This window comes from Arvicanthis niloticus, chromosome 11 (genome assembly GCF_011762505.2).
Source record: "Arvicanthis niloticus isolate mArvNil1 chromosome 11, mArvNil1.pat.X, whole genome shotgun sequence".
Lineage (NCBI taxonomy): Eukaryota > Metazoa > Chordata > Mammalia > Rodentia > Muridae > Arvicanthis > Arvicanthis niloticus.
The window spans coordinates 55,569,541-55,584,802 of NC_047668.1; the positions used below are offsets into that span (position 1 = coordinate 55,569,541).

The window sequence follows — 15,262 nt, forward strand, 5'->3', positions numbered from 1 at the left end:
CATCTGGGCTGGAGGTCCTGGGCTTTATAAGAAGCAGGCCGAGCAAGCGTGAGGAGCAAGCCAGTAAGCAGCACTGAGCCATGGCTTCTGCTTCAGCGCCTGCTGTGAGTTTCCTGCTCTGCTTCAATTCCCTCTCTGATGTCCTTAGATGTAGACTGTGATATGGAAGTGTGAGTCAGATTAGATCCTTTCCTTCTCCAGTTGCTTGTGGTCATGGTACTTCTTTCCAGCAGTAGAAACTATTGCCCACATTTGGAGAGACAGTATTTGTGGACTGGAGGTGCTGGGTAGATTGCTGGCCTGGTGTGTATGAAGCCCTGGTTTCTTTCTAGCACCGCATAAACCCAACTGTGGTTCACTGTTGGGATCCTGACACTGGGGAGGCGGGAGCACCATAAGAACATCAAGATCATTCTTGGGCCAGTCTGAGATCCATGAACCCTGTCAAAGGAAAAAAAGGAAGAGAGAGGAGGGAAGAAAGAAAGAGGGAGGGGGGAAAGAGGGAGAAAGAAAGAAAGAAAGAAAGAAAGAAAGAAAGAAAGGAAGAGGGAAGGAAGGAGGAGGAAGAAAGAGAGAGAAGGGAGGGAGAGAGGGAGGAAAGAAAGGAAGGAAGGAGGGAAGGAAAGAAGAAAGGCAAGCTGCATCTTTCATGGAATTAATAGTGAACACGGTAGTGTGAACACCCTAGATAAGGGACACCCTCACCATGAGATCCCCGGACCCAGGAAGCTCTGAGGAAGTTTGCTGACTGTGGGTACCTCAGCTTCCTAAATAATTCTGTTTCTCAATGTCAGATTACCGCAGTTCATGAGTCACACCTGGGAACCGCCCCAGCAGCATTCCAGGATGAAAGGGACAGGCCTTGGTTCTGATGGCTGATTGACAGTGAGTCAGGGGAAGGGCACCAGACAGGCCGTCTGGAGAGGCAGACCCTGTTTTACACAGGAACCTAATGAAGCAGAGAGATTTAGCTGCTTTTTCTGTCTGGTACAAGTGTCTGGGAAACCAGTGTTTGGTCCCAAATCCGGCCTCCTGGGTTTCTACTACAGCTGTCTCCATGCTTGTATCTCAATACTTGTACCTCCTTACGTCTCCACAACTCATGTGGTGAAATCCTAGCTCCCAGGGTTACAGCACCGGGGTCATAGGTCAAGCTGGGCACTATGGTACATGTCTGTGGTCCCAGCGACTTTGTAAGCTGGATGGAAAGATTGCTTGAGGCCATGAGTGAAAGGGAGCTTGGAAACAATGAGACCTGTCTCAAACAAACAAGAATGCAGCATGCCTATAATTCTGGCTCTTGGGAAACTGAGGCAGACACACTATATTTTGGTAAGTTTAAGGCTGTAGGCTGGATTACATAGGAAAACCATGTCTCGAAAAAACTGAGAAACACACACAGGGTTGGGGTATATACATAGGTCAGGCCTTAGAGGGTGACAGGGGTCAGAAAGTTAATTGAAGCATTCATTAATGAGATTAGGTTTTGTTTGCTTTTTTCTTTTTACTTTTTTTGGCTTTGCTTTGAGACAGATTCTCACTATGAAGCCCTGGCTGGCCTGGAACTCGTTATGTTGACCAGGTTGATCTTGAACTCACAGAGATCTATTTGTCTTTAGCACTTAAATTCCAGGATTACAGGCATGCACCACCTTGACTCAGTAGGTTAGTATCTTTTTTTACATTTTATTTTGGAGTCTGAACTGTGAGCACTTGCACGCAGGCCAGAGAACAACCCCAGGTGCTTTTCCTGGAGTACTATCTACATTTTTTTCTTTCAGATTCAGTCTCATTGTCTTGGAAGTCAACAAGCAGACTAGATTGGCTGTAATATGGAGCCCTAGAGATCTGTCTCTGCCTCCCCCACATTGGGATTACAGCTACACAGCACCATCCCTAGCTTTTTGGCATAGATTCTGGGGCTTGAAAGTAGGTCCTTGAACTTTCAGGCAAACACTTTATCAACAGCTGAGCTATCTCCCCAGCTTGATTTATACAAAAGATCATGTTCTTCCTGCATGTAAGGATGCAACGGGACACTACAACCTGTGAAGTAGGTCCTCACCAGATACAGAATCTATGGCACATTGACCTTGGGATTCCTAGGCTCTAGACCTAGCTGTAAACAACAGACATTTGCAGTTTAGGAGCCATGGAAGCTATGGGATTTTGTTTAACAGTCTGAATTGACTAAAAAACTATAAATTTGTTCCATGTTCACAATATAGATAGATACATACATACATACATACATACACAAACACACAGATCATGTACCTTTCTGGATGATGTTTTATTCAAGTCAACTCCTGGAGATTGCCAATATTCAATCAAATCACAGTCATGTACTTTAAGTCCTGATATTGTTTCATAACAAAAAATACAAATCACATCATTAAGCAGCCATTCAAAACGATGGTTGTGAGTTATTAATAGTTGTTTTCTCCATGCACTCATTATTCATTCACCATTCATGAGAGCTCAATATGAACCAGCGTTCTCTAAGCCCTGGGGTGCAGAATGAAATTCTTGTGGGTCGTTTATAGACTAGTGGGAAGATAATCCAAAGATATAGAAACAGCCAGGGCTAGTGTGGGCAATGCATGCATGTAGTTTGCACTTGGGAGGCAGAGGTAGGAGGACCGTGAGTTCAAGGTCACGATTAGGTATATAGTGAATTTGAGGCCAACCTGGGCTATATGAGACTCTGTTCAAAAGAAAAATGGAGGGAAGGAGGAGGAACAGTATCATGACAAGCTCTGTGAAGGAAAACAGCTGAGTAAGGAGAGGCCTAATTTAGGAAACACCATCCCTAAAAACTTCATTATGAAGCTGACATCCCTTTTCATTGTTATTCCTGAAGATGACTTCTGAAAGACGTTGTAGAGAGTGCGTCCCGGGAAGAAAAGCTCACAGACAGGGGGAAAAGCAAGGTCATGGACCCCACAACAGAAATACACTTGGCAGGACTGAGAATATGGAAGCTGGTGTTGTTGGATCACAGAGAGCTAAACAGAGAAACAAAGACAAAAGGGACTTGGTCACGTGAAGCCTGTGGGCCCTATCAAGGAACTTGAACTTTCTGTAAGTGGTGAGCTTCCCCTTGGAGGAGTGAGAGCGGGAAGTGGAACGATCTGCTTTACAGTTTCCAAGGGGCCAGTCTAAGAGCAGGGAGTAAGGGCATCCACACAGGTACCTCAGAGAAGCCTTCTGCAGGACGCATGTGAGAGCCGAGGGTGGCGCTGACCCAGTTTGCATGGAATCGGTGGCACAGAGTGTTGATCCAGAACAATAGACTTTGTAGGCAGATCCCAAGCAGGATTTGTTGATGGATGGCGGATAGGCTAGGGAGGAGAGTCAATATGTTTATAATGTAAACAGAAACTTCGCAAAAGAAAAAAATTCTGTTTGCAGTGTGGACAAAACTGTTTTAAAACTCAGCAAGTAAAAGTGCTTGCTGTTTGTGTGAGCCTGACTCCCTCGGCTGGATCCGTGGTACCCACAATAGGAGGGAGAACTGAGTCCAAAGTTGTCCTACTGTCACATGTGTGCCTACACACACACACACACACACACACATACACACATACACACATACACACACACATACACACACACACACATACACACACACACACATACACACACACATACACACACACACACATACACACACACACACACAAGTGCACACACTTGGGAGATCAGAGTCAGAAGTTCAAGCTCATCCTTGACCTCTCAAGTTTGAGGCCAGCTTGGGATTCATGAGACATTTATTAAAAACTACCCCTCTCACCAGCACTTGGGAGACAGAGGCAGGCAGATCTCTATGAGTTTGAGGCCAGCCTGGTCTACTGAGTTGCAGGACAGCCAGTGCTATACAGAGACCCCCCTATCTCGACAAACAAACACAAAAGCAAACAAACAAAAAAAGCTATCACTCTCAAAAAAAAAAAAAAAGTTCTTAAATTTTACTAACAAGGAAGTTAATTGTGGCAAAATAGACCAAAAAAAAAAAAAATTGTTGAGGTCAGATCACATTTATAGATTTTATAGATAGATGTTTAGCAAGGTTATTTCTTTTTAAAGAAGGAACTGGAGACTGGCTCAGCCATGGCTCAGAGGACCTGAGTTTAGTTTTCAGTACTCACAGAAGCCTGCAGTTGCAGCTTCAGGCGATCCAACACCTTCTGGCCTCAGGAGCTCACGTGCACATACCCACCCTCCAGACATATAGACATACACATAATTTTAAAATAAGGTACATCTTTTTAAAAATCACATGGTAATCACACACAGTACTCATGAGGAAGATAAAGAAACAAGGGGTCGGGGAGGCCTGGAGGAAACTGGCGAGTCTCTGCTGAGGCCAGAATGGACACTGAAGGAAGACAGTGGAGTTAGTTGAGATAGTGTGTGGTGGGGAGCTGGTCCTCCAGGCTCAGTGCTGGGTAGTGGGGAAAGCCTGGCTCTGCCGGGGAAAGGGGGGGCGGGGGGCGGGGGAAGCAGGCAGAAGTGAGGCTGCTGCCCCTTGGCAGCCAAGCAGATATGAAGATCAGTTAAGGCTTCTGCGATTCCTCTGTAGATGCTCAATGCAGCTAACTATAGATTGATCCTTTTCGGTATCCGTGTTATGTGTGAGCACACGTGTGTGTGCAAGTGTGTATGTGTGTGTGTGTGCACGTGCACCTCCATCTTCATTTGAGACTTGTTCTCGTCATCTGCTGCTTCCCCCTCCCATCTAGATGTAAGAGTGTTGGGATTACAGATCCTCCCTCCCTGCCAGGCTTTATGCTAATCTTTAGGATTCTAACTCAGACCTCACACATGTACAACAAATGGTGTAACCACTGTATCATCTGCCCAGCTCTTATTTTTTTTTTTTTTTTTTTAGACATGGACTCATGTAGTCTAGGCTGGCCTTCAACTCACTGTATATTTTAGCATGACTTTGAATTTTGGATTTCCCAACCTCTAATCCTCTGAGTGCTGAGATTGAACCACGGTCCTGGTAGTATGCAGTGCTAGGGACTGAACTCAGGACTTCATATGCCATAGCCGGGTCCTCTACCAGTTGAACTACATTCCCAGACTCATATTTTTCCCCAGATGTTTCTCTTTTTTCCAATTTAATGAGGCTCATGGTGTATCTCAGTGACTAAATTTGTATCTAGGGTGCACGAGGCCCAGGATTTCCCCAGTACTGCAAAAATAAACAAACCAATGAGAATTAATTTAAAAATAAGCATGCTAGGCTTAGCTGCACCTGGGAAGCTGAAACAGGCAGATCTCTGTGAGTTTGAGGCCAGCCTGGTCTACAGAGTGAGTTCTAGGACAGCCAGGGCTACATAGAGAAATCCTGCCTCAAAAATCAATCAATCAATCAAATCAATCAATCTAAGGGCTATGTCAATGCATGTCTGTAATCCTGGTACTCAGGTAAGTGGAAGCAGAAAGATCATCATTGGTGCCATTGTAAATTCCAGGCCAGCCTGAAATACATGAAACCACATCTTAAAAACAGCCAAAAGTAGATAAAAAAAATAAAATAAGAATTTTGATTGGCAAATTCCAGCCTCCAGAAATTACAAAAGAAACCATAGAGAAAAAGCTGTAGAGAAAAAAGAAGCATTTAGAAACCTGGGCTTGGTGGTAAATACCTGTAACCCAGAACACTGGGCACTGTGACAGGAGAATTAAGATTTAAGACTGTCCTCCACAATATAAGTTGAAGGCCAGTCTGGGCTTCTGATATTCTTTCTCAAAAAAACAAAACAACAGCAAATGGAAAAGATAAAAAATGTTAGTGTAGACTTGATGCTAAACATGATAGCATACATTAGCAATCCCAGAGCTCAAGAGGCTAAGGACCAGGATTGCAAGTTTGATATTACATAGTGAGTTTCAGGATTACATAGTGAGTTTCAGGACATTCTGGATTACAATTAAGAGATCCTGTCTCAAACAAACAACATCAACGACAATGAGAACAAATCTAGACTGGGAAGATGTTTCACTCCCCAGTTAAGAGCACTGGCTACTCTTCCAGAGGACCCAGGATCAATTCCAGCACCCACATGGCAGCTCATAACCATTTACATCTCCAGTTCCAGAGTTTCTGACGCCCTCTTCTGGTATCCATGGGTACTGTTTATATGTGGAGCATAGGTAAAACACCCACACACACAAAATAATCAAAATCATGAGTAAAACTTAGAAAAGAAATCTAGGTTTAAAGATTGAGGATTTAGCTTAGTGGTAGGGCATTTGCTTATTATGGGTAGAGGATTGATCTAAAGAGCCTGAAAAAATAAAATTAAAAGAAATTAAAATCTAAGTTTGATATACTGGAGGACTAAAATTAGACCAAGCATCTTCCAGAGGACGCAGTAATTTTGTCACATAGCCATATCGCCCTCTGCTGGCCAAATCTGGTTTTGCTTAGTAGTTCAAGTCCAGTTAGTCCTGTTTTTGTTTGTAAGGCTCAGGCTGACCAATGACTAATTCTATCTTCTTGGTATAGTTTTATGGCTGTAATCTGACTGTCACCTGGTCTTTACTTGAAGAAGTAGCTGATATGGAAATCCCCTGGGGAAAAAAAGAACTTTCTGTATCAAGCTGAGTGTGGTAGTACACTCTGTAATCTCAGTACTTGGGAGGTTAAAACAGGTCGGGCTACACGGTGAGCAAGCACTTCCATTATCATGGATTGCTCCATAAGTGGCTGACTTGTCACTTTATGGTAACCTAACCCACTGTGTAAGGGAAAGGCCACAGGGTTGCAGGGCTGGAGCTTCAGTGACTTTGTTTCTGGTTTGACTTTATTATTTTAATTTATTTTTCTATTATTTTGGTTTCTTCTCCCTAGATACCTCATCAGCTGAAGCTTCCCAGCTGGGTCCTCTTTAAAAAAACAAGGCTATTTCCAAGGACACACCTCTAATCCCAGCATTCAGGAGGCAGAGGCAAGTACAGCTTTGTGTGTTCGAGGTCAGCCTGGTCTACAGAGTAAGTTCCAAGACAGCCAGGGCTACTCAATGAAACTCTGTCTCAAAAAAAAAAAAAAAAAAGAAAGAAAGAAAGAAAGAAAAAAGAAGGAAAGAAAGAGAGAAAGAAAAGAAAAATAATAAAATTAGTTAATTAATTTTTTAAAAACTAGAAGAAAGAAAAAGAAAAATAATAAAATTAGTTAATTAATTTTTTAAAAACTAGAAGAAAGAAAAAGCTTGGCCATTATGTTTTCCCGTTTCCTAGGATTCACGTGAGGCCCATGCAAGTGCTAATCACAAGGCTCCTTCAGTCAGAGTAGAACACAGTAAAATATAAGGGTTTGTGACGGCCACTTCTGGTCTCACTTCATTAATTTCTTGCTCTAAAGGTTTTTTAACATGCACTCATTTGCTTAACAAACAAGAGTGATTGCCTAAGTTTGTACAGTCACAAAATAAAGTATGTTGAGTGTGAAGAGATGGGGGCTGGGGGTAAAAATCACACTCTTGTCTGTAAGGGACACACAGTAATAGTAAGAAAGACAGACCTGGTTGTTCCAAGTCCGGCTATAAAGAGTCCTGTAAGAGTTACACAGTGGAAGCCCCAGGCCAGCCTGGTCTGCAGAACAAGTTTCAGGATAGCCTGAGCTACACAGACAAACCCTGTCTCAAAAAAAAACTAAAAAACCAAACAATCCAAAGGAAAAAAAAAAAAAAAAGCCTTGTTTCAAAGTAGAATACAGGACTGGCCAGAGGGCCTGGTGGGCAAGAGTGGGCCACACAAGAGTGACTGAGTCTCTGAGTCTCTCTGTCTCTCTCTGGTGTGATTTGAGGGTGTTTCCAGAGAGGTTTACTGATAAGGAAAGTCTCTTTAAGTGGTGTGCACTTGGGGTTGAGTTGTGGTAGATGAGGCTGTGTAGACAGGAGTAAAGGAGCTGCACGGGGACACGGGGACACGGGGACATGGGGACACAGGGACACGGGCACACAGGAAGACAGTGGTGTGTCTTAGGGGGACTGCAAGTCAGAACTGTCAGAGAATAAAACATGGAAGAATGGTGGGAGATGGGGCTGGAGAGATGGCTCAGCAGTTAAGAGCACTGGCTGCTCTTCCAGAGGCCCTGGGGTCAATTCCCAGCAACCACATGGAAGCTCATAACTGTCTGTAATTCCAATTCTAGGGGATCTGGCAAAGCACCAAGGCACAAAAAATAGAAATCCATAGATCTTTAAATTAAAAAAAAAAATTGGTGAAAGACACAAAACTCTCTGCTTTGAGTGTGGAGGAGGGGAAAGGAACTTATTTACTTATTTAGAAAAGGACTGTGTTTGTCTGTTTGTTTGTAGCACAGAATGACCTCAAACTAACTGTACAGCCAAGGTTGACCTTGAGTTTCTGACCCTCCTGCTTCAATTCCCCGAGTATTGGGATTACAGGCATCTGCCAGCGTGCCCAGATTTTCAGAGGCTGAGGATCAAACCCAGTTTTTCATGTCTGCTAGGCAAGCGGTCTGCCCACTAAGCCAGATTCTTAACCCTGGACCCATCCCCCTTTCTTGAGTGCCTTTTATGGCCTGAGAACACAGATACATATCATTTGACCTAATCTTTATGTAAATCCCATAAGGGAAGGTAAACACTCTTATCCTACTGTGAAAATAGTTGTTCAGAGATATTAAGTAGTTTGGAGGGACTTTCCTCTTGGAAGCAATGATTTTTCACCCTTGGTTCCCATACAGAAGGACCTGGGCCAGTGGTAATGACATAGAGAGAGAAAGATACACTTGCATTTTATCCAGCTCTGCAGGTGGCCAAGGAGTTGGCCAAAACAGAGCCAACCACAACAAGGAAATAGTTCAAGAATCAAACACTCTCCAGAAGTCAGGTTGTCAGAGCCAAGAAAGGTAAAGTTTGCACAGCCAAAGCGCCACTAGTAATTGGCCCAAAGGCCAAGTTCATCAGTGGAGCTGGACCAGCAGAGTCCGGAGGAAGGCCAGGAACTCCGAAAGTGGGCAAGCTACCAGCTAAACCTCAAGCTGCTGGCCCAGCTGACATTCAAATTCTAGGAATTGAGGGGTAGCAATGTGACACAAGGAGATAAGTTTTGTTATTTGTTTTGAGATTGGGGGAGGGGGCATTCTCTTGTCCAGGTTGACGTTGAGCTTGTTCTGTAACTGGGGCGGCGGGGCGGGGGGTGACTTTAAATTCTTGATCTTCATGCTGCATCTTCTTAGTGTGGCTGGAGTCATGCCTAGCTTTATCTTCATTTTTTTTTAATTTGATAAACTTTGTTTTATAAGCTTGTAATAAGAGCTGGGTGGTAGCAGTAGTGGTGGCAGTGGCAGTGCGTGCCTTCAATCCCAGTACTGAACAGGCAGAAGCAGGCAGATCTTTGTGAGTTTGAGGCCAGCATGGTCTATAGAGCAAGTTTCAGGGCTACGTAGAGAAACCCTGTCTCAAAAAACCAAAACCAACCAACCAAACAAACAAACAAAAAACCAAAAAACTTGTGAATAAAATAAACATCAGCCGGGCAGTGGTGGCGCACGCCTTTAATCTCAGCACTTGGGAGGCAGAGGCAGGCGGATTTTGAGGCCAGCCTCATCTATAGAGTGAGTTCCAGGACAGCAAGGACTACACAGAGAAACCCTGTCTCAAAAAACTAAACAAACAAACAAACAAACATCATACACCAAAACCCATTTTTAAATAATTATTTATTCTTATTTTATGTCTTGGAGTGTTTGCCTGCACTTATGTATGTGAACCACAGGCATTCTTGGTATTATTGGTGGAGGTAAGAAGAGGAAACTGAAGTTGTGGATGGTGGTGAGCCACTATGTAGAAACACCTGTGAACCAAACCCAGGCCTGCTGCGGGTACTCTAAACTGCCCTGCCATCTTGCTAGCCCCCAAATCACCTTTGAGCACTGAGAAAGCCAAAGCTGAAGCAGAGTGTACTGTTGGGCAGAGATCAGAGCTGATACTATGTGATGGGAAGATAACTCAGCTAGGAGTGTGTTGTACAAGCCTGAGGAACTGAATTGTGATCCCCAGCAATCTCTGCACTGGAGGCAGGATGGTGAGGGGGTAAAGACAGTCAGATCCTTAGAGCTCACTGGCCAGCCAGTGCATTCCACAGACAGGGAGAAACGATATCACACGCGAACACACTAAACAAACAAACAAACTCAAGGGGCTTCTGGAGCGATGGCTCAGTGACCAAGAGCATGTGTTGTTCTTACAGAGGACACTGGTTTGGTTCCCACCACCCACACGGCAAATCACAACTATCTCCAACTCTGGTTCCAGGGGACCCAACATCCACTTCTGATCTCTATGGGCATCAGGAACACACATGGGATACAAACATATATAATGTTCACAAAACATTCATACACATAAAATAAAATTTAAAAATCTCTGTGTAGCCCTGGCTATCCTAGAACTCGATTTGTAAATCAGGCTGGCCTTGAACTCAGAGATTCACCTGCTTCTGCCTCCCAAGGGCTGAGATTAAAGTTGTACATCACTGCGCCTGGCTAACATTTTTTTCCAGTGAGGTCAATCTCTGGCTTAGAGAGCCATCCGAATGCACATCCGCATGCAAAGGTGTACACATCCACACAAACACCTAAGCATACATACACACCATGCAGGAACTGGAATGTTAGGCCCAAATTTTAATTTATGTAAATTCCATCCTTTTTTCTGCTACGGAAGCAAACCAGTCAGTCTGGATTTTTGTTGTTGTTTTCTTTTTTAAAAGAGTTATCTATTTTTACTTATATGAATACACTATAGCTGTCTTCAGACACACCAGAAGAGGGCATCAAATCCCATCACAGATGGTTGTGAGCCACCATGTGGTTGCTGGGAATTGAACTCAGGATCTCTGGAAGAACAATCAGTGCTCTTAACCACTGAGCTAACTAACTATCCAGCCCAAGAGCTTCTGATTCAATTTGCTTCTCTGTTGCTGTGATTACATATTGCCTGCCAAGAGCAACTTGGGGAGAAAAGGGTTTATTTGCCCTACATGTTTCAGTCATCAAGGCAGGAGCTTGAAGCAGCAGTCATGGAGAGACACTATTTGTTGGCTGGCTTCCAGGCTCACATTAGGCTTCTTGCTTATACAATCCAGTACTACCTGCCCAGGGAAGCACCTCCCAGAGTGGGCTGGGCTCCCTCCTCCATCAGTTAGCTATCAAGAATATACCCCACAGACCAATCAGATGCAGGCAATTCCTCAGTTGAGATTTCCTTTTCCCAGGCATCTCTAGTGTGTGTTGACAAAAATTAATCAGCACAGCTTCATAGATGACAAAATGCTTGTGCTGCCCAAGTAAGTGGCAGAACAGTAGATGAAGAAATGTAACAGGATCTCTGGGCAAAGGCACTAGGGTGCACCATGGCAAAGTCAGTTCTATTACAGTCTGTGGGCTCCTTAAGAAAGATTCAGCTCCTAGAGTAGTTCCGGGGCTCAGCGGGAGCTAGAAAAGTGTGTCGGCATGGTTATCGGGAGTATAGACTGGGTCAGAGTAGTGGAGGTAGGCTGGAAGGTCAGAAGATGGACAGGCCTTTGAGGGATATGGAAGGTCATGGAGAAGTGGTTGAAGCCAGAGGCCATGTACAAACACGAGAGGTGGAATCAATTAACTTGCTTCCAGCAGAGCGTTAAAAGGAAGGCCAGGAGTAAACCAGAATAGGGAGAGGAAAAAACAGAGCCCAATAATGTTTAGGAGTTAAGCTCTAGGAGGCCTGGTGACACCCTAAGGAATGGAGGACAGTGACATGTCCCCATCTGCAAGCAAAATGGCTGGAGCAGTGAGAAACCGAGAATGGCGGTTGCTGAGAGAACACGCGTGGGTGGTGCAGCCTCAGCAGACACACTCAGGGGTTGCATGTGGGAGGAGGGGCTCCCAGACTTGAGGACTGGAGAAAGCATTAGCAACCTGACAGAACCCGGTTAACAAAGGAAGGACTACAACTCCCAGCATGCTCGGGTTCGGTGGGGTGACGGCTGGCGGTGGCTGCGCCGCATCCGACTGGTGGGCGCGGGACCTGGGTGGGCACCGGAGCTTGTGATCCCTGAGGGGTCGGCGGTGTGTGGGCGGCGATGCACCGCTGTCCCTCGCCCAAGGGCCGCGCCGGGCTCTTGTTCCCCGCCCCGCGGCCCCGCCCCTTGCCCCACCCCAGCCGGGAGACCTAACCGGGGCCGCAGCGCAGCGGCCGCAGCAACATCAGTCTCGCCGCCGCTGCTCCGCCCCATCCCCTTCTGTTTTTCTCTCATTCTCCGGTGGTGGCGGTGGGGAAGGTGAAGGAGAGGCAACAGCAGCCAGCTGTGGCTGCAATGAATGATCCCCCAGCCGGAGGGGAGGACTCCAGGTGAGCCTCTGACCTCGGGAGGACCGGGATCCCCCGGCCGCCCAGGACTTGCATCCTCCGCCATGGATCCCTAGGGGAAGGGAAAAAGGAGGAGGAAAAGACAGCTCTGCCGCCCACCCCCACCTCATTTTCCTCTTCCTTTATCTCATTGTTGCCGAAGCTGTTTACCGTAGCGCTCCCTCTTGCTCCAGCATGGGGTGGGTTCCAGGCACTGCCTTTCGGCAGGAGCAGCCTGCACGGTTGCCTGGGGATTCTGCCTAATTCTACCTCTCCAGCCTGTGCACAGAAAGCCGTGGAGAGCTGTGGAGGCCTGGACTGCAGCAGTCTCGGGGGCCAACTCCCTGCATCCCCACCCTGGTAGGCTGCATGCAGATTGAAGACCAGTGCCTGGGGGCTGGGCCAGCCCGACTGATCCCAACCTAGGAGTAGGGCAGAAGGACCGGCCAGGCTACAGAGCGGCCCACCTGGAAGGACAGAGCTGCAAGATGGCCAGTAAGACCAAGGCCAGCGAGGCCCTGAAGGTGGTGGCCCGGTGCCGCCCCCTCAGTAGGAAGGAGGAGGCTGCTGGTCATGAGCAGATTCTGACCATGGACGTGAAACTGGGCCAGGTGACTCTGCGAAACCCCCGCGCGGCACCCGGGGAGCTGCCTAAGACCTTCACTTTTGATGCTGTGTACGACGCTAGCTCCAAGCAGGCCGACCTGTATGACGAAACGGTGAGGCCCCTGATAGACTCGGTGCTTCAGGGTTTCAATGGCACCGTATTTGCCTATGGCCAGACTGGCACTGGCAAGACCTACACCATGCAGGGGACCTGGGTGGAGCCAGAGCTCCGCGGGGTTATCCCCAATGCCTTTGAGCACATCTTCACTCACATCTCCCGCTCCCAGAACCAGCAGTACCTGGTTCGTGCCTCCTACTTGGAGATCTACCAGGAGGAGATTCGAGATCTGCTATCCAAGGAGCCAGGCAAGAGGCTAGAGCTGAAGGAGAATCCTGAAACAGGGGTCTACATCAAGGACCTCTCTTCCTTTGTCACCAAGAATGTCAAGGAGATTGAGCATGTGATGAACCTGGGGAACCAAGCCCGGGCAGTGGGCAGCACCCACATGAATGAGGTCAGCTCCCGGTCCCATGCCATCTTTGTTATCACCGTGGAGTGCAGTGAGCGAGGCTCCGATGGCCAGGACCATATCCGAGTAGGCAAGCTCAACCTGGTAGACCTGGCCGGCAGTGAGAGGCAGAACAAGGCAGGTCCCAACGCAGCTGGAGGGCCAGCCACACAGCCAACAGCTGGTAGTGGTACTGGAGGTGGCAGTGCTAGTGGGTCTAGCAGTAGCGGAGAGAGGCCTAAGGAAGCTTCTAAAATCAATCTGTCGCTATCCGCCCTGGGCAATGTGATTGCTGCTCTGGCGGGCAACAGGAGCACCCACATCCCCTACCGGGACTCCAAGCTGACCCGGCTGCTCCAAGACTCACTGGGGGGCAATGCCAAGACCATCATGGTGGCCACACTGGGTCCAGCTTCTCACAGCTATGATGAGAGCCTCTCTACCCTGCGCTTTGCAAACCGAGCCAAGAACATCAAGAACAAACCGCGGGTGAATGAGGACCCCAAGGACACGCTGCTGAGGGAATTCCAGGAAGAGATCGCCCGCTTGAAGGCCCAGCTGGAGAAGAAGGGGATGTTGGGTAAGCGACCTCGGAGAAAGAGCAGTCGCAGGAAGAAGGCCGTGTCTGCCCCGGCCGGCTATCCAGAGGGGGCGGTGATTGAGGCCTGGGTGGCTGAAGAGGAAGATGATAACAACAACAATCACCGCCCACCCCAGCCCATCCTGGAGGCAGCTTTGGAGAAGAACATGGAGAATTACCTGCAGGAACAGAAGGAGCGGCTAGAGGAGGAGAAGGCCGCCATCCAGGATGACCGCAGCCTCGTGAGTGAGGAGAAGCAGAAACTTCTAGAAGAGAAGGAGAAGATGCTGGAGGATCTGCGGCGGGAGCAGCAGGCCACAGAGCTGCTTGCAGCCAAGTACAAGGTAAGGTCCCCAGAGGATGAGAGGTGTCCCCGCAAGGACTTTGATTGGTAGAGTTTCATTTGAGGGTCTGTGAGTTGACTTGAAGTGGGATAGCACTTCACAATTTACAAAGTACCCCATTTTTTATATCCTCTTGTCTCATCTTCATAGGAGCCATTCCAAAGAGTGGCTTTTAAGTCCTCATCTTGTAGATGAATACTTAAGGCTCAGAAAGTGCCAGGACCAAGGTTCTGTTCTTCAGAGTAGCTGAGCTGTGCTGGTACCTGCAGACTTCATGGTTTTAGTCTTAGTAGCAAGGCCAGAGAATCCTGCTCCCTGTGGAAATGACCCAGTGGATGACATAGTGCCAGGCCTACCCCTTGGTGTCATTAGTAAGGAGACTCAGAGTGTTGTTGAAGAGGTAGGATGGAGAGAGAGGTAGGCTCTATCCCAGAGACCATGGGCCTAGGCCTCTTAGACTCAGGCCCAGCAGGTGACTGACTGACTGTGGACTTCCCTTTTCCTTCTACCTCCATTTCCCTTTTTATAAATAGGATGTTACCCTGGGGAATTGCCAGGGTCTTACTAATCATCTGAGAAAGAAAAAGAAGAAGCAACTAACCTACACAGTGAAGCCTCATGTCAATAATGTCTAATTCCTTATTGTCCTGAGAGATGACAGGGCTTCTGCACCCTTCCTGAGCTGTCTACGTCCCAGAGAACCTCTGGCCCCATGTGGAACTAAGTTACCGAGTCAATTATAGACCTGTTAAATTTCTTCCTCCGCCTCCATTTTTCCCCTCTTGTCCTCTTCTTTGAAAATGGAATCTCATGTAGTCTAAGCTGGCCTAGAACTCTTATATAGCTGAG

At 47.0% G+C, this 15,262-nt stretch overlaps 1 protein-coding gene across 1 annotated transcript in view; it reads left to right on the forward strand.

Moving 5' to 3' along the window:
• Positions 1 to 11,993: 11,993 nt before the first annotated feature.
• The window catches only part of Kif3c (kinesin family member 3C), a 39,755-nt gene continuing 36,486 nt past the window's right edge, over positions 11,994 to 15,262 (forward strand). The window contains exon 1 of the mRNA XM_034514271.1: positions 11,994 to 14,413. Coding sequence (XP_034370162.1) covers positions 12,863 to 14,413 — 1,551 coding nt within the window. The 5' untranslated portion in view covers positions 11,994 to 12,862. The remainder of the gene's footprint in view (positions 14,414 to 15,262) is intronic.